At 42.4% G+C, this 23,988-nt stretch overlaps 1 protein-coding gene across 1 annotated transcript in view; it reads right to left on the bottom strand.

Moving 5' to 3' along the window:
* The window catches only part of LOC120054317 (KICSTOR complex protein SZT2-like), a 153,516-nt gene that overhangs the window by 50,491 nt on the left and 79,037 nt on the right, over nt 1-23,988 (bottom strand). Inside the window, exons 49-57 of the mRNA XM_039001731.1 lie at nt 16,243-16,416; nt 14,637-14,834; nt 14,254-14,456; nt 13,797-13,960; nt 13,447-13,544; nt 13,048-13,180; nt 12,667-12,794; nt 8,665-8,786; nt 8,238-8,420 (exon numbers count right to left, since the gene is read on the bottom strand). Of these exons, the coding sequence (XP_038857659.1) occupies nt 8,238-8,420; nt 8,665-8,786; nt 12,667-12,794; nt 13,048-13,180; nt 13,447-13,544; nt 13,797-13,960; nt 14,254-14,456; nt 14,637-14,834; nt 16,243-16,416 (1,403 nt within the window). The remainder of the gene's footprint in view (nt 1-8,237; nt 8,421-8,664; nt 8,787-12,666; nt 12,795-13,047; nt 13,181-13,446; nt 13,545-13,796; nt 13,961-14,253; nt 14,457-14,636; nt 14,835-16,242; nt 16,417-23,988) is intronic.

Below are 23,988 nucleotides of genomic sequence, written 5' to 3'. Positions count from 1 at the left end.
CATATTATTATTCGTATTGGATAGAAAACACTCTGAAGTTTGTAAAACTGTTTGAATTATGTGTGAGTATAACAGAACTCATATGGCAGGCAAAATCCTGAGAAGTTCCACTTCCTGTTCGAATTTTTTCTGAGGTGGCAGATTTTCAACCAAGCTCTCATTGAAATTACAGCGAGATATTGATGAGTTTTCACTTCCTACGGCTTCCACTAGATGTCAACAGTCAACAGAACTTTGTCTGATGACTCTAATGTGAAGGGACCGGAATTAGTCAGGTCTGCCACGAGCTGACCATGCTTTCACATGCGCATGAGGACCTCCGTTCCACCGCTCTTCTGAAGTCAATCTAATTCTCCGGTTGGAACGTTATTCAAGATGTATGTTAACAACATTCTAAAGATTGATTCAGTACATCGTTTGACATGTTTCTACTGACTGTTACGGAACTTTTGGACATTTCGTCATGTTATAGTGGACGCGCTTTGTGACTTTGGAATTGTTTACCAAAAGCGCTAACCAAAGTAGCTAATTGGACATAAATAACAGACATTAATCGAACAAATCAAGCATTTATTGTGGACCTGGGATTCCTAGGAATGCATTCTGATGAAGTTCATCAAAGGTAAGGAAACATTTATCATGTATTTTTTGGTTTCTGTTGACCCCAACATGGCGGCTAATTTGGCTATTGTTCTGAGCTCCGTCTCAGGTTATTGCATGATTTCCTTTTTCCGTAAAGTTTTTTTGAAATCTGACACAGCGGTTGCATTAAGGAGAGGTATATCTATAATTCCACGTGTATAACTTGTATTATCATCTACATTTATGATGAGTATTTCTGTTGAAACGATGTGGCTATGCAAAATCACTTGATGTTTTTGGAACTAGTGAATGTAACGCGCCAATGTAAACTCAGATTTTTTGTTATAAATATGAACTTTATCAAACAAAACATGCATGTATTGTGTAACATGAAGTCCTATGAGTGTCATCTGATGAAGATAATCAAAGGTTAGTGATTAATTTTATCTCTATTTCTGCTTTTTGTGAAAGCTATCTTTCGCTGGAAAAATGGCTGTGCTTATTGTGGTTTGGTGGTGACCTAACACAATCGTTTGTAGTGCTTTCGCTGAAAAGCATATTTGAAATCGGACACTTTGGTGGGATTAACAACAAGATTACCTTTAAAATGATATAAAACACATGTATGTTTGAGGAATTTTAATTATGAGATTTCTGTTGTTTGAATTTGGCGCCCTGCACTTTCACTGGCTGTTGTCATATCAATCCCGGTAGCGGGATGCAGCCATAAGAAGTTTTAAAGGCTGAGTCAACTTAGTGCATGTAAACTTCTGACCACCTGGAATTGTGATACAGTGAATTATAAGTGAAATAATCTGTCTGTAAACAATTGTTGGAAAAATTACTTGTGTCATGCACAAAGTAGATGACCTAACCGACTTGTCAATAGCTATAGTTTGTTAACAAGACATTTGTTGAGTGGTTCAAAAACAAGTTTTAATGACACCAACATAAGTGTATGTAAAATTCCGACTTCAACTGTATATGGCAGGGTCTACGGACAATCACGGATTACAAAAGGAAAACCAGCGACGTCGTGTTTACGGACACCAACGTCTTGCTTCAGACAATCTAAACCCCTTCGCACGCTTTCAGGATAACACAGTGCCACCGACGTGGCCCGCTACCAAGGACTGTGGGCTCTCCGTGTCCGTAGCTGACGTGAGTAAGACTAAGCGTGTTAACCCTCACAAGGATGCCGGCACAGACGGCATCCCTAGCCGCATCCTCAGAGCATGCGCAGACCAGCTGGCTGGAGTGTTTACGGACATATTCAATTTCTCCCTATCCCATGCTGCTGTCCCCACATGCTTCAAGATGGAACCATTGCTTTCTTGGGTACAGGAACAAAGGTAACTGAATTAAAAGACTATCGCCCCATAGCACTCACTTCTGTCATCATGAAGTGCTTTGAGAGACTAGTCAAGGATCATATCACCTCTACCTGCCACCCAAGACCCACTTAGATTTGCTTACCGCCCCAATAGATCCACAGACGAAAGCCATCGTACTGCCCTATCCCATCTGGACAAGAGGAATACCTATAGTGGGGCAAAAAAGTATTTAGTCAGCCACCAATTGTGCAAGTTCTCCCACTTAAAAAGATGAGAGGCCTGTAATTTTCATCATAGGTACACTTCAACTATGAGAGAAAGAAAATCCAGAAAATCACATTGTAGGATTTTTAACGAATTTATTTGCAAATTACGGTGGAAAATAAGTATTTGGTCAATAACAAAAGTTTCTCAATACTTTGTAATATACCCTTTGTTGGCAATGACAGAGGTCAAACGTTTTCTGTAAGTCTTCACAAGGTTTTCACACACTGTTGCTGGTATTTTGGCCCATTCCTCCATGCAGATCTCCTCTATATCAGTGATGTTTTGGGGCTGTTGCTGGGCAACACGGACTTTCAACTCCCTCCAAAGATTTTCTATGGGGTTGAGATCTGGAGACTGGCTAGGCCACTCCAGGACCTTGAAATGCTTCTTACGAAGCCACTCCTTCGTTGCCCGGGCGGTGTGTTTGGGATCATTGTCATGCTGAAAGACCCAGCCACGTTTCATCTTCAATGCCCTTGCTGATGGAAGGAGGTTTTCACTCAAAATCTCACGATACATGGCCCCATTCATTCTTTCCTTTACACGGATCAGTCGTCCTGGTTCCTTTGCAGAAAAACATCCCCAAAGCATTATGTTTCCACCCCCATGCTTCACAGTAGGTATGGTGTTCTTTGGATGCAACTCAGCATTCTTTGTCCTCCAAACACGACGAGTTGAGTTTTTACCAAAAAGTTCTATTTTGGTTTCATCTGACCACATGACATTCTCCCAATCTTCTTCTGGATCATCCAAATGCTCTCTAGCAAACTTCAGACGGGCCTGGACATGTACTGGCTTAAGCAGGGGGACACGTCTGGCACTGCAGGATTTGAGTCCCTGGCGGCGTAGTGTGTTACTGATGGTAGGCTTTATTACTTTGGTCCCAGCTCTCTGCAGGTCATTCACTAGGTCTGGGATTTTTGCTCACCGTTCTTGTGATCATTTTGACCCCACGGGGTGAGATCTTGCGTGGAGCCCCAGATCGAGGGAGATTATCAGTGGTCTTGTATGTCTTCCATTTCCTAATAATTGCTCCCACAGTTGATTTCTTCAAACCAAGCTGCTTACCTATATTGCAGGTTCAGTCTTCCCAGCCTGGTGCAGGTCTACAATTTTGTTTCTGGTGTCCTTTGACAGCTCTTTGGTCTTGGCCATAGTGGAGTTTGGAGTGTGACTGTTTGAGGTTGTGGACAGGTGTCTTTTATACTGATAACAAGTTCAAACAGGTGCCATTAATACAGGTAACAAGTGGAGGACAGAGGAGCCTCTTAAAGAAGAAGTTACAGGTCTGTGAGAGCCAGAAATCTTGCTTGTTTGTAGGTGACCAAATACTTATTTTCAACCATAATTTGCAAAAAAATTCATTAAAAATCCTACAATGTGATTTTCTGGATTTTTTTCTCTCATTTTGTCTGTCATAGTTGAAGTGTACCTATGATGAAAATTGCAGGCCTCTCATCTTTTTAAGTGGGAGAACTTGCACAATTGGTGGCTGACTAAATACTTTTTTGCCCCACTGTATGTAAGAATGTTGTTCAACATCTCCACTTCGCTGATCCTCAACACTGGGGCCCCACAAGGGTGCGTGCTCAGCCCCCTCCTGTACTCCCTGTTCACCCATGACTGCGTGGCCACGCACGCCTCGACACAACAGTAGTAGGCTTGATTACCAACAATGACATGACAGCCTACAGGGAGGAGGTCAGTGCTCTGGGAGTGTGGTGCCTGGAAAATAACGTCTCACTCAACGTCAACAAAACGAGCTGATCGTGGACTTCAGGAAACAGCAGAGGGAGCACCCCCCTATCCACATCGACTGGACCGCAGTGGAGAAGGTGGAAAGCTTCAAGTTCCTCGGCGTAAACATCACTGACAAACTGAAATGGTCCATCCACCCAACCTCAGGAGGCTGAAGAAATTTGGCGTGGCACTTAAAACCCTCAAACTTTTACAGATGCACAATTGAGAGCATCCTGTCGGGCTGTATCACCGCCTGGTATGGCAACTGTACCGCCTGCAACCGCAGGGCTCTCCCCAGAGGGTGGTGCTCCAGGACACCTACAGCACCCGATGTCACAGGAAGGCCAAAAAGATAATCAAGGACAACAACCACCTGAGCCACTGCCTGTTCACCCTGGTATCATCCAGAAGGCGAGGTCAGTAGAGGTGCATCAAAGCCAGGACTAGGAGAATGAAAAACAGATTCTATCTCAAGACCATCAGAATGTTAAATAGCCATCACATCACCGGCACATTAGAGGCTGCTGCCTATATACATAGACTTGAAATCACTGGCCACGTTAATAATGCAACACTAGTCACTTTAATAATGTTCACATATTTTGCATTACTCATCTCATCTCATATACTGTATTCTATTCTACTGTATCTTAGTTTATGCCGCTCTGACATTGCTCGTCTATATATTTATATATTCTTAATTCCATTCCTTTACTTAGATTTGTGTGTATTGTTGTGAAATTGTTAGATATTACTTGTTAGATACTACTGCACTGTTGGAGCTAGGAACACAAGCATTTCGCTACCCCCGCAACAACATCTGCTAAACACGTGTATGTGACCAACACAATTCGATTTTATTTGACATATTAGATAAACCTAAACGGTAGAATAACTCTTCAGAAACCCATATTTTCATAAACTACAGTATCTGTTTATAGACAAATGTACAGACCAACTCTGGTAGGGCTGAAACCATGATCTACTTTAAAAGCCTAATACAACTGGACTGAGCCCTTGACTCAAACTGTAGCAGGGATTATAGTCAACCCAAAGGAGTGCTGAAGCTTTGGAGATGGTGCATGGACAGCATGCCCTGATTTACACTGCACAGCTTATATGCCCTCAACACCCCCCCCCCCCCTACTAAAAGGAACTTTTGGGGAAGTTAGCTCAAGAGAGCAGCTTAATGGCTGCTGGGCAGGACCGGGGCAATGGATGAGGAGGAAGAGGAGGACGGGGAGGGCCCAGATGCCCCAGTGTGGCAAAGCCATAGAATTATAAATTAGAATAATAATTTAATAGGATCTCTATGGGCAGAGCCCTCTGTCCAGTGTCTGTCTCATGCCCAGGGGGTGAAGGGGGTTGAACTGGGCACTGGTGCCCACTGTGCTCCTCATCAGGACAGTGACAGATGACGGTCTGCGCGGGCAAATTTTCTGCCGCTTTGACTCTGCCTTCTGTCCTCATTCATTAGTGTAGAGGCGATTAAGAGGGCATCCAGAACGAAATAGAGAAAAAGTTTGGGACATTTCCTTTCTTTTATGTTGACTTTTTTGCACTGTAATTGGTTGACTTGCGATGACACTGGGGGCAATGGCATTGCACTTATTTACTGACAAAATGTTAGGAGGATGTTTGTCCCATTTATCACAGTTATGACCTCAAAAACACTTAAACAAAAACGCAATATGTGTATCCTCTTAAGTTCCAAGGGAAAAGCAACGAGTAAAACAGTGCCTATTGTTTTAGCAAAATCATCTAAAAGCACCTAAAAATACCTCTCTCTTTCCTCTCTTGTAGTCAAGCATTCAGGCAGACTGCTCAGAAATTATAGGCATTCTTTGTGTCGGAGAGCTACGGAACTAAAAACACGGGCCGTGAAGTCGGAGAGCTGAATGATTCTCTACACTCCTCAGCTGTGTCCCAAATGGCACCCGGTCAAAAGCAGTGCACTACATAGGGGAATAGGGTGCTATTCCACTACATAGTGTGGTGCCAGGACAACAACCTCTCTCTCTCAATGTGAGCAACACAAAGGAGCTGATCGTGGACTACAGGAAAAGAAGGGCCGAACAGGCCCCCATTCTCATCAACTGGGCTGTAGTGGAGCGGGTCAAGAGTTTCAAGTTCCTTGGTGCCCACATCACCAACAAAGTGTCATGGTCCAAACACACCAAAACAGTCATTTTACCCCTCAGGAGACTGAAATGATTTGACATCCTGACTGGTTGCATCACCGCCTGTTATGGCAACTGCTTGGCATCTGACTGTATGGTACTACAGAGGGTAGTGCGCACTACCCAATATATCACTGGGTCCAAGCTTCCTGCCATCCAGGATCTATATACTAGGCGTGTCAGAGGAAGGCCCAAAAATGGTCAAAGAATACAGCCACGGCAAGTGGTACCAGAGGTCCAAAAGACTACTTAACAGCTTCTACCCCCAAGCCATAAGACTGCTGAACAATTAATCATATGGCCACCCGGACTATTTACATTGACACCCCCCCTTTGTTTTTACACTCCTGCTATTCACTGTTTATTATCTATGCATAGTCACTTAACCCCTAACTACATGTACAAGTTACCTGAACTAACCTGTACCCCCCCCACATTGACTCGTTACCGGTAGCCCCTGTATACAGCCTCGTTATTGTTATGTAATCTTAGTGTGTTACTTCAATTAAAATGTTTTACTTTAGTTTATTTAGCAAATATTTTCTTAACTATTTCTTGAACTGCATTTTTGGTTAAGGCCTTGTAAGCAAGCATTTCACGGTAAGGTCTACCTACACCTGTTGTATTCGGAGCATGTGACAAATAACATTTGATTTGATTTATTTGGGACACAGTCATTCTCTCCGCTCCTCTCCGGGAGCTTATCAAAAGGATTCAGAGATACAAAGAGGCTGACGGGGATGTTGACTGAAAAGGTGAAAAAGAGGACTAGAAGAAGGAATGAAGGCCTCAGTGCTGACATGCCATACCTAGGGAGGGAGGGAGGGAAAAAGAAGGACGGAGATGATCAGAGAGAGGGGGGAAAAGAGGTCATGGTGATGTTCTGTATTAAAGACCAAGGGGAATCTACTTAGTACAACTAACAGACAAAGCGTACATCCCAAATGGCACTCAATTCCCTATTTAGTGCACTACTTTTAACCAGGGATCAAAGGCCTCCGGTCAAAAGTAGTGAACTATGAATTTTAAAACAGTGCAAATGGATTCAGGAAGATCAGATGCATAAGTCTTGGAGATTCCAAGTATATGATATTGCACATATTGTAACTGTAGTTACACCATTTAGCTTAACAATGCAGCTCCTTGCAATGCAATTCCAATGAGGGCTGAAAGAACTGAATGTAAAGGACAAAGTAAAGAAGTGACAGAGCTGTTGATAGCAGATGTTTTAAACTACTGCGGTTTAAACCTCAGAGAGAAACAGATATTAAGGAGGGGATTTAGTGACGAGAAGACACCCAGCCTCCCAGCTTTAACTAAGAGAAGTGACAAAGCAGAGGAGAGTGAGAGGGGGACATAAAAGAAAAGCAATGAGGAGGTACAGGACCTGCTAGTGTGGAAAGAATCCACGTCCCACCCTCAGGAGCTGACAGATGTATGTAACCTGTCTCGGGAGTGGCCTGGCCTATACCTGCTGTACCACCAGATGCTCCACTAACACTAATACCGCATTTCCATGGAGACTTACCTCGATGCCAGTGTTTGATGTTCATGTAAACTCTAGTATAATTGTGTTACCATTACACGTGTGACATTGTTATGTAAATGCCATCTAAAAAGTACCAGTGGCCTTGCTTTGGCCCCAGGTGAAAGCAGGAGCCATGGTCCAGTGAGACAAGGGTACTGGCCCGCGTAGAAGGAAACAGAAAAGACTGAGCCTTTTGATTAAAACACTGGGGTAAATCCTATATCATGCACCACAAACTAACAGACTGATTCCCCCTGACTGACCCAAACTTTATATAAGCCACCAGGACAATGGTCCCAATCCTAACATTGTACTATTCGTAGATTGTGTGTGACATATCTTTAATATAATGTATACTTATAGGCCACAGTTATGTTGCATCAAAGGGTGTTAGACTGTGATGAATTAAAGCAGACTGCTGTGCCGTGCGTGAGACTGAGCGTTTACCTTTTCAGGTCTTGGGCAGGTGTGTCTGATTTAAAGACCTCAGTAATGGTCTTGGTGTGTGGTTATAATCTAACACTCATACAAGTATGATGGTTGTGTGAGATTGTCTGTGGATTTTCTGGTACATGTATATGAACTTGGTGAGTGAGAAACGTTTACCTGTTTGAGGTCTGCGTGGGCCGGTGTGTCAGAGAAGCAGCAGTGGTGGAAGAGACCCATCTTCTGGTTGAGGAGACAGTGGACAACGTGGGCCCTGGCATTCTGCCACTGGACCAGCCTCACCAGCCCACGGTTCAGAGAGGCTCCAAGGTCCACTGACCAGTTATAGGTGTACAGGGTCACCTGGAGAGGGGAGAGAGGGGAGAGAGGGGAGAGAGGAGAGAGAGAGATCAACCCACCCCATACAGCCTTTGAGTGAAAATGGAGCAACATCCCGATAAATTTTGCCATCTCTTGTTATAGGCAACTCCCGTGCGCACGCACGCACGCACGCCGCACCAGGAATACACACACCAGGAAGAATAGCTGCTGCTTCCAAATAATTTGTCTTATTTTTATAATAACAACACACTCCTCTTATCCCCACCTTCTTCTTCAGGATGTGTATGAGGAGAAACCTCTGCCTTGGGGCCACACCCCTCCAGGACTGCCCTGGGCTGAACCAATCAGACTGCTCCAAGGCCTCGAAGCGCTGGAAGCCTTTATGAGCTGATTGGACATATAGGGAGGGAAGACAGTGAGAGTGGGCCACAAGGGGGGACGATGACCAGGGTTGGGGTTAATTACATTTCAATTCTGAATGTTCTTCATTGAAAAGCAATGAGGACAACTGGAACTGCAATTTCAGTTTAACTTCTGAATTTCAATATATTTGACCATAACCAACACTGGAGCAGACAGACAGAAGACAGGAGAGACCTGAGTGGAGCCAAACCCTGTCTCTAAGATAAGACATGGTAGGGTAGGCTGAATCAATTTAACTAGGGGACCTTAAATTTCTTGGACCAGAATATTTAATCTCTTATTTACCATAGAGTATATGACTAAACGGATAGTCAGCTACCCTATTGTGGGAAAGTGAATTTTAAATATGAAGCTATTAAAATTCAATCATAAACGGTTCTCATTACATCCTAGCAGACATAGGCTATGGGCTGTGGTCAAAACTAGTGTACTAGGTAAGGAATAGTATGTAATTTAGGACATAACCAGCAAAATATCTCAGTAAGGTTTTCTAAGCCCCCAGGGCCAGTTGCATGAAATGATTCACAGAGCCATCCTGAGAGGCGTGCATGAGGCTAGTCTGCTACTGCTTTTAGAGCAGGAGAAAAAGAAAACCCTTTCCTTTTCTAAGAAATAGACTTAGCATCACTGGAAAAGGTACATTTCCTGACAGCCAGAGACTTAAGCTTTAACAGAAATTGCAACCATTTATGAAAGTAGAAATAGTGAGATTCGATATTTGGAATTGAAATTTGAAGTCAGTTTGAGGGAGACGAGACAGAGGAAACTGTGAACTCTTCATATTCACAGATATAAGGTCATCCTTATTAAGCAACATGATATGATGCACAGCTCATAACCATGCATACACCTAAGCATTGAGTACAAAGCTTTACATTCCAAAAATTACTTAGTGTCTTCAGAAAGTATTCATACCTCTTGACTTATTCCACATTTTGTTGTGTTACAGCCTGAATTCAAAACGGATTAAATTGATTATTTTTCTCACCCGTCTACACACAATACCCCATTATGACAAAGTGAAAACAAGTTCTAATACATTTTTGCTAATTTATTGAAAATGAAATACAGAACTCATTTAAATAAGTATTCACACCCCTGAGTCAATACTTTGTAGAAGCACCTTTGGCGGCGATTACAGCTTTCATCATCTTCGGTATGTCTGTATTTGGGGATTCTCTCCCATTTTTCCTTGTAGATTTTCTCAAGCTCTTAAGTTAGAAGGGGAGCAGCAGTGAACAGCAATCTTCAAGTCTTTCCACAGTTTATCAATGGGATTCAAGTCTGGGCTTTGGCTGGGTCACTCAAGGACTTTGTCCTGAAGCCATTCCAGTGTTGCTTTGGCTGTATGCTTGGGGTCATTGTCTAAGGTCATTTGCACTCTGAAGCAGGTTCTCATCAAGGATTTGCCTGTATTTGGCTCCATTCATTGTTCCCTCTATCCTTACCAGTCTCCCAGTCCCTGCCACTGAAAAGCATCCCCATAGCATGATGCTGCCACAACCATGCTTCACAGTAGGGATGGTGTTAGATGGGTGATGAGCTGTGCCTGGTTTTCTGTCTCATCAAACCACAGAATCTTTTGCCTTATGCTCTCAGTCTTTCACGTGCCTTTTTGCAACACCAGTCGTCCTGTCATGTGCCCTTTTCTCTGGAATGGCTTCCGTCTGGCCACTCTCCCATAAAGCCCAGATTGGTGAAGTGCTGTAAAGACTGTTGTCCTTCTGGCAGGTTCTCACAACTCAGCCAAGGAACTCTGTAGTTCTGTCAGTGTGGTCATTGGGTTCTTGGTCACCTCCCTAACCAAGCTCCTTCTTGCCCAGTTTGGTTGGACGGCCAGTTCTAGGCAGTCTGGGTAGTTCCACTGTGCTCTTGGAAACTTTCAACACTAGAAATGGCTTTATACCCTTTCTCAGGTAGATACACTCATCATAATTCTCGGAGATCTACGGACAGTTCCTTGGACTTCATGGTATAGTTTCTGCTCTGACATGCACTGTCAACTGTGGGACCTTATATAAACAGGTGTGTTTCTTTCTAAATCATGTCCAAACAATTGAATTGGCCACAGGTGGACTTCAATCAAATTTTAGTGACATGAAGGATTATCAAAGGCAATTGGATGCACCGGAGCTCAAATTGGAGTGTAATAGAAAAGGGGTGTGAATACTTATGTAATTCACATGTCCATTTAATTTTCAAAACATTTGAAATAAAATCTAAAAAAATACATTTTCACTTTGTCATTATGGGGTATTGTATGTGGATGTGGGTGAGAGAAAACAAACAAAAAAAATTATCAATTTTGAATTCAGGCTGTAACACAACAAAATGTGGAGTAAGTCAAGGGGTACGAATACTTTCTGAAGGCAACAGAGATTCAGTTTTTTCACCATTATTTTTTGGACAAATATTATCAGGCTCAACAGGTAAATAGAATTCCATATGAATTAAGAAATCTGAATGAAACCAAAACAGGCTAGAGATAGTGTTGCTTGGTTGGGCTGGCTGCAGGTAAACTTACCTGTCAACCTACTATGAAGAGGGGGGCAGAGTCAGACTTACCTGTCAACCTACTACGAAGAGGGGGGCAGAGTCAGACTTACCTGTCAACCTACTATGAGGAGGAGGGCAGAGTCAGACTCACCTGTCAACCTACTATGAGGAGGAGGGCAGAGTCAGACTTACCTGTCAACCTACTATGAGGAGGAGGGCAGAGTCAGACTTACCTGTCAACCTACTATGAGGAGGAGGGCAGAGTCAGACTTACCTGTCAACCTACTATGAGGAGGAGGGCAGAGTCAGACTTACCTGTCAACCTACTATGAGGAGGAGGGCAGAGTCAGACTCACCTGTCAACCTACTATGAGGAGGAGAGGCAGAGTCAGACTTACATGTGAACTTACTAAGCACAGGGGTGTTCTCATCATCTGAACTGTCTTCTGTGGGCAAATAGAGATGAGCACAAACAAACAGCATGGCATTGGCAGGATGCAGGCATTGGCAGGATGCAGGCACTGGCAGGATGCAGGCACTGGCAGGATGCAGGCACTGGCAGGATGCAGGCACTGGCAGGATGCAGGCACTGGCAACAGACAGCTCTATAGGAGCTAGCTACACAGAGACACTAAGCTAAAAGCTACAGACACAGAGATTGTTTCAAAAGAAATAAATAAAGAAATGTTAGGCAGTTAAAGTTTGAAAAGGGTTGCTTTGATTGTCATAGTGACAGAGGAGAGAGAGAACCCAAGTACAGAACAGTAGCAGAGAAAGCATGTCATACTAAGCTTAGAAACAATGCTGCCTGTGTGTATATAATGCACGTCTACACTCATCTACAGTTAATCATTAGCAATAGTTATTAGAACTATGCCATAAAAGGCATGCTGTTTCTGAAGTGGAGAGAAAAGAGTTGCGATGAGACATTGGGAAATTGCTAGAAATGTTCCAGGTTGAGTTAGAATTTAGTATTTGGGTTTGTGCCCAGTTCTGCCCGTTAGCATCATAATAATATCTCTCTATTATGCTGATGTATTATTACTTTCATTAAGTCATTTAGTAAAGTATGTTTGACCACACAATCCAGATATTTAACTACACATTCCAAAGTTGGAGAGAAAAAAGGTACCTCAGGGGAAAAGGGTACCTCCACATTTTTTTATTTCTCAAAAATAATAGGAAATGGGGCATCATTTGAGGTGAATAAAATGAGCATCACATACTTATAAAGGCCAATGATTATATTTAACTCCATGAATCAAATAAGAAAACAAAATCATGGGTCAAGCAAACAGTGACTTCTTTCAGAGCACAGAGATAATAGAACTCTGGCTATAGCAGGTACCTTGCTCTGTGCAGCAATGCCACTGGTGGAAGTTCCTTCCAATGAGGATGAAGGTTCTAGAGGTGGCAGGTGGTTGGCTGAGGTGTTGGATCAGGGGCATGGGAACAAAGATGTCTCCTTGGGGACAACTAGGGGACCAAACAAAAACACAAATGATAAAGTCATTATATATAAAAAAAATATCCTTTCAAAACTGTCTTGAAAGATGAAGTTTGTGAAATGTGTTTGTAAGCTTATGTATGTATATACATGCGTTCCTGATATATACTCTTTCCAAACTAGCTGGAAGCATTTAAAATAATTAACACATATTCAAATGCTTGATTATTTCCAGTGATTGTGTCTTTCTAGCGATTGACTTGATTCTTTCAAATGACCCACCTCGTCCTCTCGAACACCTTGACTGTGGTGTCACTGGCCAGGGAGGTGACCAGATTGCCAATCTCTGTCAGGATGGGAGGAAGCAGGAACTGGGAGGCAATCTCAGCGGTGCACTGCTGAATGGACGGGCATCCTATTTACACCAGAGACAGAGTGAGAGAAAAGGAGAAGAAACAGAAAATGAGAGTCTCTCACAGAGAAGAGATAGGAGACGATGGCTTCATCCCAAACGGCACCCTATTCCCTTTACAGTGCACTACTTTAGACCAGAGCCCATCAAGCAAAACAGACAATCGGTTTGGGAAGCAGATCATCTTTTATATTACCTCCTCTCCTGTCTCCTTTCCACTCCAGCAGAAATAAGGAGAGGGGTAAGGAGAGGGCAGAGGAGCCACTCACCAACTTTAGCCATGAAGGTGATCCAGGGCTGACAGGTGACCTGATACAGAGGGTGTAGGGTCCCAACGTTCCCCACCTCTAGCTGGGAGACATGTCTCCTGTTGGAACATACACACCCATTAAACAGTGCAATACTGCTGACAAACTCCACATTTAACAGTGGTGACCAGACTTTGTTTCAAGTGGTATTTTCTGTCTTTCAAATACTTTAGCTGCACTTGATTGAGCTTGCCTGTCGCAATGAAACCAACAGAATAGTTAAAACTCTGCCCAAATAAAACACTCAAATTATTTAGAGGAAAACAGATCCTCTTAACCCAGATCTAAATCCAGCCTGTGTATATGCTAACCTCTGGGCCTGCTCCAGTTCTACAGCCATGGACCTCTCCTGGCTCCACTGCTGCTTCACGTTCTCCGTCTTGTGTCTCCTACGTGTCCGACCCTCCTCCCCCTTCTCCTGAACGATGTCGTCTGTCGTCTTAGGGATCCCCAGCTCAGATGAGTCTGGCTTGCTCTGCAGGGAGAATCAACATTTCGTCATCACTCTTTACTAGTGAATCAAACAGCAACGTGGTTGTTCCTAATCCAAATATCGATATAATGTTGATCTCAGATGGATGTAGCACTGACAGAACCAACTCAGTTGAGACATAGAACTGTTTGATGAAATATTCTGAAATAGTACTCTATTCTCTATACAGTACACTACTACCAGAAATAGAAAAGTTGTTTATTAGGGAATAGGGTGCCATTTTGGACACAATCCACTTTTACAACACGTCACACTTTCAATGAAAGAGAACTCACCAGTATTTCCCAGAAGCTTCGGCGGGTGGTCTTGCCAGTGGGTGTGGTAGACTCGGGGGTGCTTGGTCCAGTGTTGGGGCTGGTCCCAGAGGGGGGAGGGATCAGAGTGATGGGGGAGGGGCTGTTCTTAACACTCCTAGAGCCACTACAAGACATCAAGCTGTCCTTAAATTCCTTCACTTCCAATGGAGAACTTAAATGACCTAAAGAGAAGATGTGGAGATAGACAAGGGATGAACCTGATAACATTGATTGATTTTAAAACAAATCTGAATTTGATTGATAACATAGTCTACCATTTTAAACAACAATCTGAATTCACTTTCTAAGAGGACCAATAAAGCATTTGCAGTTCAGGTACTGTAATAGTAGTATTTCCTCACCGTTAGTTGTGTCTTCTCTCTGACCTCTCCCAGGTGTGGTAAGGAACGTCTCCAGACACAGCGGATTGGGCAGGACCCTCAGTTCCATGATGACATCACAGAGGGTGTGGCGCAGGGCTCCTCGCAGTTTGTCAGTCAGCTGCAGGGGGGAAACGTTACCTTGCTCCCAAATGTCAAAACGTACCCTCATCTCTGACCCTGTCAGGAAGAACAGATGATCAACTGACTGATGAACATAGCACTGAGCATGTGTAGAACTAGCCTGGTCCCAGATCTGTTTGTGCTGTTTTGCCAACTCCTATGGTCATTGTCATGTGACAATGTCAAGCCAGGACATTGCTTGTCCCAGATCTTTGTGTCATCTTGCCAACTCCTATGGTCATTGAACTAGCCTGGTCCCAATTCTGTTTTTGCTGTCTTGGCAATGAGCACATTGTGACTATGACCATAGGAGTTGGCTATACAGCACAAACAGATCTGGGACCAGGCTAGTGCAGACTGCAGAACACACCTGATTAATGATGACAGTCCTGTAGAGCAAGGCCCAGCAGATTTAAACAGTTCAGGTAGTGGGCCTCTGATTGCTAACCCTACATAAATACATAATGATTCACTAGATTACCACACGAGAGAGGAGGCTACTCTCTGAACTCATTACATTTTCTCAAACAAACTAGGAAGCAGAAATTATATTTGCCAATTAAAGTTGTTAGCTATATGCAAATAATAAATGTTTTAAGGACTGAATTATTTTGTTGAAGTTCTTCTTCTTCAAAAAAAAGTTTCATTTAAATGTATTCAATGTCACATTGACAAAAAACATCCCTGTATCAAAAGAGGGAATTAAAACTCTTTGTAACATTCCACAATGACCATCATTATGCAGACAGATGTAACTGTCCTACTCCGGACTGAGACCATTACTAGGACTTATTGCTGTTTATTAACAAATCCATATTGTGAAATGGTGCTTTATTAAGAAGTTTGAGTTTGTCAACAATTGATTTAATAAAAAACGCTTAAAGTGTAACTTTTTTGGCAACCTGACAAAATTCACAGAAGAGTTATAGATCTGTTATTCTCATTGAAAGTCTAAGAATGTGCACTAATTCTATGCTTCCCGAAGTTTAGTTTTTGCGCCTTTTACTTTCGTTTTTGTACACCATCTTCAAACAGCTGATAATACTATATTTTTGGTTATGGAAAATATATTTCACAGCAGTTTAGATGGTACAATGATTCTCTACACTATACTTGCTTGCTTTGTCACATAAACTGAAATTAGGCGAACAATTAGAATTTTAGCAACCAGGAAACGGCGGAGCGATTACTGCGTAGTGCACTTTTAATAGAAGAAATCGACAATGCAGCACATAATAGAAATCCAATTTTATGACACTGTTCAACAAGAAAAATACACAGCAACAACTCCAATGGTTTCTCTGGCTACCCTGGCAGAGTCATGTTCATCGGCACTAAACAGAGAGGTATTATCTGAAAGTCTTTTAAGAAACAATACTTTTCAATTTCCGTTGCAAAACATTTTGCTACAATGTGCCCTAATGAACAGGACCCTGACCTCTAGAGAAAACCTACCGGGCTTTACCTGAGCTGAGGTAGTTGGAGTCCACCTTAATGACAGTTGTCAGGGTGTCAAACTGTTCTGGCTGTAGGAGGATGCTGGAGGGATCTCCTCTGGGTGGTGTGGTGCAGTTGTGGGCAGGAACCTGCAGGGGGCATCCTTCAGCGTCTACGAACGACAGCGCGATACAGGCAATACCTGAAGGGAACAGGTGAAATGTGTAGGACAGCGTAATATACTTACTACAGGATGAATAAAGACATGAGTCCTCCAACTACAAGGTGGTGCTCTGTTTCATGGTCCTTCGAGACAGATAGTAATTTGTTTTCATTAACAATAACCTTGATTATGTTTTTATCTAAACTCAAAAAAATAAGTTCAAGTGTAATTAAGTGCAGTTTTGAAACGACAGTGATTGTGTGCGCCATTATAAAACATAGAAAGATTCTCCATAGATTCTGTCTGATATTGTTCTGCATCAACAGATAAACAGTATAAATCCAAATAGACAAACCATGACCTTCCTACTACAAGTAAGTTGATGTTCCATCCCAACACATAAACCCAGACCACCTTGTCTTCGGATTCTCACCAAAGCCATGCTTCAGCCTCACCTCATTAATCCTGCACCATACAGGCAGGCATTCCTCACCCACACAGGACACCGGTGTTAAATAATATTACAGTTGATCTGCCCGGCCCATGTTTGGTTTGATATGGCTATGAGCATGCACCATTAGTGGGGATAGAGGCATGCATGGTATTGTGATGTGCTGGTGTACCTAGAAGCCTGGCGTGCTGAAGACAGACATGCATTACAGAAATCCCCTGGAATAAATCAGCAAAACAGACACACAGCCATCTCTTCTACAACCCCCTGTGCTGGGCTGAGCTTCACACTGCCTGCGTATCTGCCTATTGCAGTCAGCCAGTCAACAAAGCCACCACATGTCATTCTCAAACCACTAAACCCACTTATCATGTTACTGTTTCTCTCCAGAAGGTTTGGCTACTGGTAATACTATGTGTTTGTGCCTTCTGATGACTGAAAGAGTCCGTCGGAGCGAGGGACTTGATGTGTTTGTCCTTTGTGTTTTGCTTTGGTTACTTTAGCAGGGTCTGACAGGCCGTCGCTTGCGAGTCTCTCTCTCTCTCTCTCTCACACACACACCCCTCAGCAAGAGTCCATTTGGGCTCAGGAGTCTCTCCATCCGTACCATCGCAGTGGCTTTACTCTGACAGGCTGTCCCCCAAATGGCCCATAGGGCTCTGGTAGAAAGTAGTGCACTACAGTACATTCTGAAAGTTTTCAGACCCCTTGACTTTTTCCACATTTTGTTACGTTACAGCCTTATTCTAAAAAGAGATTAAATACATGTTTTTCCCACATCAATCTACACACAATACCCCACAATGACAAAAGCAAAAAAAATGTATTAAAAATAAAAGACATACCTTATTTAAATAAGTATTCAGAGCCTTTTGCTATGAGACTCGAAATTGAGTTCAGGTGCATCCTGTTTCCATTGATCATCCTTGAGATGTTTCCACAACTTGGAGTCCACCTGTGGTAAATTCAATTGATTGGACATGATTTGAAAAGGCACACACCAGTCTATAAAAGGGTCCCACAGCTGACAGTGCATGTCAGAGCAAAAACCAAGCCATGAGGTCAAAGGAATTGTGCGTAGAGTTCCGAGACAGGATTGTGTCGAGGCACAGATCTGGGGAAGGGTACCAAAAAATGTCTGCAGCAATGAAGTTCCCCAAGAACACAGTGGCCTCCATCATTCTTAAATGGAAGAAGTTTGGAACCACCAAGACTCTTCCCAGAGCTGGCTGCCCAGACAACCTGAGCAATCGAGGGAGAAGGACATTGGTCAGGGAGGTGACCAAGAACTCAATGGTCACTGACAGAGCTCCAAAGTTCCTCTGTGGAGATGGGAGAACCTTCCAGAAGGACAACCATCTCTGCAGCACTCCACCAATAAAGCCTTTATGGTAGACTGGCCAGACAGAAGCCACTCCTCAGTAAAAGGCACATGACCGCCTGCTTGGAGTCTGCCAAAAGGAACCTAAAGACTCTCAGACCATGAGAAACAAGATTCTCTGGTCTGATGAAACCAAGATTGAACTCTTTGGCCTGAATGCCAAGCATCACGTCTGGAGGAAACCTGGCACCATCCCTACGGTGAAGCATGATGGTGGCGGCATCATGCTGTGGGGATTGGAAGCAGCAGGGACTGGAAGACTAGTCAGGATCGAAGGAAAGATGAGCGGGACAAAGTACAGAGAGATTCTTGATGAAAACCTACTTCAGAGCACTCAGGACCTCAGACTGGGGTGAAGGTTCACCTTCCAACAGGAAAACGACCCTAAGCACACAGCCAAGACAACGCAGGAGTGGCTTCGGGACAAGGCCCTAAATGTCCTTCAGGGGCCCAGCCAGAGCCCGGACTTGAACCCGATCTAATATCTCTGGAGAGACTTGAAAATAGCTGTGCAGCTACACTCCCCATCCAACCTGACAGAGCTTGAGAGGATCTGCAGAGAAGAATCAGAGAAACTCCCCAAATACAGGTGTGCCAAGCTTGTAGTGTCATACCCAAGAAGAATTAAGGCTGTAATCGCTGCCCAAGGTGCGTCAACAAAGTACTGAGTAAAGGGACTAAAAACTTATGTAAATGTGATATTTCAGTTTAGTATGTTTTATACATTTGCTAACATTTCTAAAAACCTGTTTTTGCGTTATCATTATAGGGTATTGTGTAGATTGATGAGGGGGAAAAAACTATTTAATCCATTTTATTTGTGGAAAAAGTCAAGGGGTTTGAATACTTTCTGAATGTACTGTACAGTTGAAGTCGGAAGTTTACATACACTTAGGTTGGAGTCATTAAAACTCGTTTTTCAACTACTCCACACATTTCTTGTTAACTATAGTTTTGGCAAGTCTGTTAGGACATCTACTTTGTGCATGACACAAGTCATTTTTCCAACAAATGTTCAGAGATTATTTCACTTATAGTTCCTTGTATCACAATTCCAGTGGGTTAGAAGTTTACATACACAACAGTAAGTTGACTGTGCCTTTAAACAGCTTGGAAAATTCCAGAAAATGATGTCATGGCTTTAGAAGCTTCTGATAGGCTAATTGACATCATTTGAGTCAATTGGAGGTGTACCTGTGGATGTATTTCAAGGCCTACCTTCAAACTCAGTGCCTCTTTGCTTGACATCATGGAAAAATCAAAAGAAATCAGCCAAGACCTCAGAAAAATAATTGTAGACCGCCACAAGTCTGGTTGATCCTTGGGAGCAATTTCCAAACGCCTGAAGGTACCACGTTCATCTGTACAAACAATAGTATGCAAGTATAAACACCATGGGACCACGCAGCCATCATACCACTCAGGAAGGAGACACGTTCTGTCTCCTAGAGATGAACGTACTTGTGTGAACAGTGCAAATCAATCCCAGAACAACAGCAAAGGATCTTGTGAAGATGCTGGAGGAAACCGGTACAAAAGTATCTATATCCACAGTAAAACGAGTCCTATATCGACATAACCTGAAAGGCCGCTCAGCAAGGAAGAAGCCACTGGTCCATAACCTCCATTAAAAAAGCCAGACTACGGTTTGCAACTGCACTTGGGGACAAAGATCATACTTTTTGGAGAAATGTCCTCTGGTCTGATGAAACAAAAAAATTACATTTTGGCCATAATGACCATCGTTATGTTTGGAGGAAAAAGGGGGATGCTTGCAAGCCAAAGAACACTATCTCAACCGTGAAGCACGGGGGTGGCAGCATCATGTTGTGGGGGTGCTTTGCTGCAGGAGGGCCTGGTGCACTTCACAAAATAGATGGCATCATGAGGGAGGAAAATTATGTGGATATATTGAAGCAACATCAGTCAGGAAGTTAAAGCTTGGTCTCAAATGGGTCTTCCAAATGGACAATGACTCCAAGCATACTTCCAAAGTTGTGGCAAAATGGCTTAAGGACAACAAAGTCAAGGTATTGGAGTGGCCATCACAAAGCCCTGACCTCAATCCTATTTAAAATCTGTGGGCAGAACTGAAAAGTGTGTGCGAGCAAGGAGGTCTACAAACCTGACTCCGTTACACCAGCTCTGTCATTAGGAATGGGCCACAATTCACCCAACTTATTGTGGGAAGCTTGTGGAAGGCTACCCGAAACATTTGACCCAAGCTAAACAATTTAAAGGCAATGCTACCAAACAATAATTGAGTGTATGTAAACTTCTGACCTACTGGGACTGTGATGAAAGAAATAAAAGCTGAAATAAATCACTCTACAATTATTCTGATATTTCACATTCTTAAAATAAAGTGGTGATCCTAACGGACCTAAGACAGGGAATTTTCACCACGATTAAATGTCAGGAATTGTGAAAAACTGAGTTTAAATGTATTTGGCGAAGGTGTATGTAAACTTCCGACTTCAACTGTATATAGGGTTCCATTTGGAATGCAGCCTCTGACAAGGTGTCCAGTTTCCGTGACGGCTGCCCACAAGTGGTACTTGATTAGACTCATAAGACCATAGGCCTACTGGTAAAATCCATGAGGGGGTACTTTTCAGAACGAATAGAACTCCACAGTTCGAAAGATACCCATATTTCCTAAAGAAAGGTTAATATAAGACTAGACCATTCTTAACTCTGCTCAACAGAATTATTCCACTATGCATGAGTACATTGCAGTAACTCTGTGTTTAGTTAACCTATATCTCTCATGGGACAAGTCTCATCAGCCGTAAATATCACTGCCTAATCGGGAAACCACTAAATTAACTGGATGCTATTAAAACGAATGCACACATTATTTTGCTTGATTATTTTCAATTCCATTTCTTATAGAGCAGCATCTCTTGATAGGCTAGAGAAGCCATTATAACCGAGACCAAAGACAGTTAAACACACACATTGAAGCTTTAATGCAGCAACATACTACTACTGAACTACATGAAAGAAAGACCATGCAACACAGCCTGAGCCCACCTAGCTGAAGTGTGTGTGTGTGTGTGGGGGGGGGGGGGGGGGGGAAGAGAGACACACACAAGTCACTCTGCATGCCACTTAAAAAGTAATGCAAGGAGCATAGGGTTACTGGAAATAACATTCCGGTCCACATTAAAGACTACTGCTGTTGAAGTACAGCCAATTTACTTACAAAGAGACAATCTACCTAAAGAGTAAAGCACTGCCAAATGAAACAATAGGTACAGTAAGATGATGCAAGAGCAAGAAGCACACCCAGCCAGCCAGGCCAGTAGATGGCACTATTGTGCACAGGACAGGCTGCAGAGTGGGATCAAAGGTAGCTATATGACACCTGATACCTTGGAACTGAGAGGGTGGGAAGAGGTGCTGAATGAGGTCCGACATGGTACCTGAGTCAACAGACAGACAGGCAGAGACAGACAGACATACCCTTAATACATTACCTTCTGCTATCAGATACAGTGCCTTCAGAAAGTATTCATACCCCTTGACTTATTTCACATTTCGATTAAATAGATTACATTTTCTAACCCCATAATGACAAAGAAAAAATATGTTTTTAAAAGAAAAAATCTGATTCACTGAAAATTAAACAGAAATATCTAATTTACATAAGTATTCACACCCCCAAGTCAATACTTTGTAGAAGCGCCTAAAGCAGCATATTACAGCTGTGAGTCTTTCTGGGTAAGTCTCCAAGAGCACGATTATGACCTGAGTGAAGCGTGCGTAAATGGAATGTAATTCCCTTTTTATACACTTCTCTCTATACATATTCTGACAAACTTAAGCATGAGAATAGCGTGCTATTCACTTGCTATTCGTTTTGGGTGGAGATTGAATAAATGAAGGTATGGCAGAGGTGTGTCTACAGATATGATGTATTCTGACCTTGACTTAATTCCCTCATAAGTCAACCACCTTTATGCGCAAGGAAACCATGAATAAGATCTAGTGACCCTACCGGCTCCAAGAGGAAAAAGCATCTACTTAATTTTTTCCGATATAAATAACACCATTCTCCATGCACTGTCATTTACAACTTGATAAGAGCTAGGTAAATGACTAATCCGTTTGGATAAGGGAATTGCAAATATAAATTACTTGTTTTAGAAATATGTCACCTTATCATTGCTGGAGACAAAGGTGAAACCAGCCATATGGCAGCAAACTGATTCACATCAACTTTCCCACAGTAAAGTTCATGAAATGCTGTGCCATTACGCAGAATTTAAATTGTATAGCTTTTTAACTTGCAGGGATGGGCACTCTCGAATGTCTTAATTATAGGCTACCCAGACTTACTCTCTCCCGTCACTTTCATGGTCAATATTATCCAATATCAGCATTGACTGTCAGTAGGCCTAATAACAACACATTATTCAACTGACAATTTACTGTTAGCTCCCTTCAGTTGGTATAACCTACATTATCATTCCATTTAATTCCATTGTTTAGTTTACCTTAATTTGCTTCATCTGTAAACGCCGTCACAGCCATGTGGTTGATGCTGAGGAACATTGACAGTTGATAATATAAAAATAACCTGTAGACTAATTCAATCGTTACAGAGCGGAGCACAGACCAAGCAATAACAGTTTGAACACGACACATGGTGAAATACTTGGCTGTTTCGTCACACAGTTACATGGTTAGTGCAGGCAATAGATGAGGGTATAGCCTACTATTGTACACTATTCTCCCTATTATAATTATATATGTACACTAAATCTTACAACATTACCATGGGTTGAAGAACTGAATGTGGCAATTTTCAGAATGAATCAATCCACCGTTTTCTTTCTTCCATGCGTAAAGGCTCTCAAACCTGTTTATGATTCAAAAATATTTTTCTAACACTAAATAATCTTCAAGATCATAGTATTTTTTACATCTACCAATTGGTGCTGAAAGGGACACGAAAATCCATATATTTAGATGGGTTTCTTTAATTGATGCCTAATATTCTGAACCGGTTCTCGAGATATATTTTATTGAGACAGTTGATAAAATTCAAACTAAAAAGGTACACAGTATTTATTAAAGGGTTGGCTTAAGATAAATGTACTGAAAACCCTTTTGAATGAAAACTCCACGAAAAAAAATCTGTTGGCCAGCAAGTGGGAAGGTTTTTTCAGTGGTTAAATTACATTTGTTCACCGTGCGCAAGGGAACCACGCCGGCAAAGCCCGTTACACACCTTCATACGGTAAGTCTGAATACCATCTACTGATAAATGCATAGGAAAGGCGTGCGTAAGAAAGGCGTAATTTCCTAAATCGGAATCGGGGCCTAAGAGCTTTCCACACATGGATTGTGCAACTTTTGCACATTATCTTTTAAAAATTCTTCAAGCTCTGAAATTGGTTGTTGATCATTTTCACTGCCTTCTTGGTAAGCAACTCCAGTGTAGGTTATTGTCCTGCCGAAAGGAGAACAAATCTCCAAGTGTCTGGTGGAAAGCATACTGAACCAGGTTTTCCTCTAGGATAGTTTTTTTATTTTTTATTTAACCAGGTAGTCTAGTTGAGAACAAGTTCTCATTTACAACTGCGACCTGGTCAAGACTAAAACAAAGCAGTTCGACACATACAACAACACAGAGTTACACATGGAATAAACAAACATACAGTCAATAATACAGTAGAAAAAAAATCTAAGGAAGTAAGGCAATAAATAGGCCATGTTGGCGAAGTAATTACAATATACCAATTAAACACTGGAGTGATTGATGTGCAGA

Source organism: Salvelinus namaycush, chromosome 10 (genome assembly GCF_016432855.1).
Source record: "Salvelinus namaycush isolate Seneca chromosome 10, SaNama_1.0, whole genome shotgun sequence".
NCBI classification, from domain to species: Eukaryota; Metazoa; Chordata; class Actinopteri; order Salmoniformes; family Salmonidae; genus Salvelinus; species Salvelinus namaycush.
This window is presented reverse-complemented; position numbering and strand designations above follow the sequence as displayed.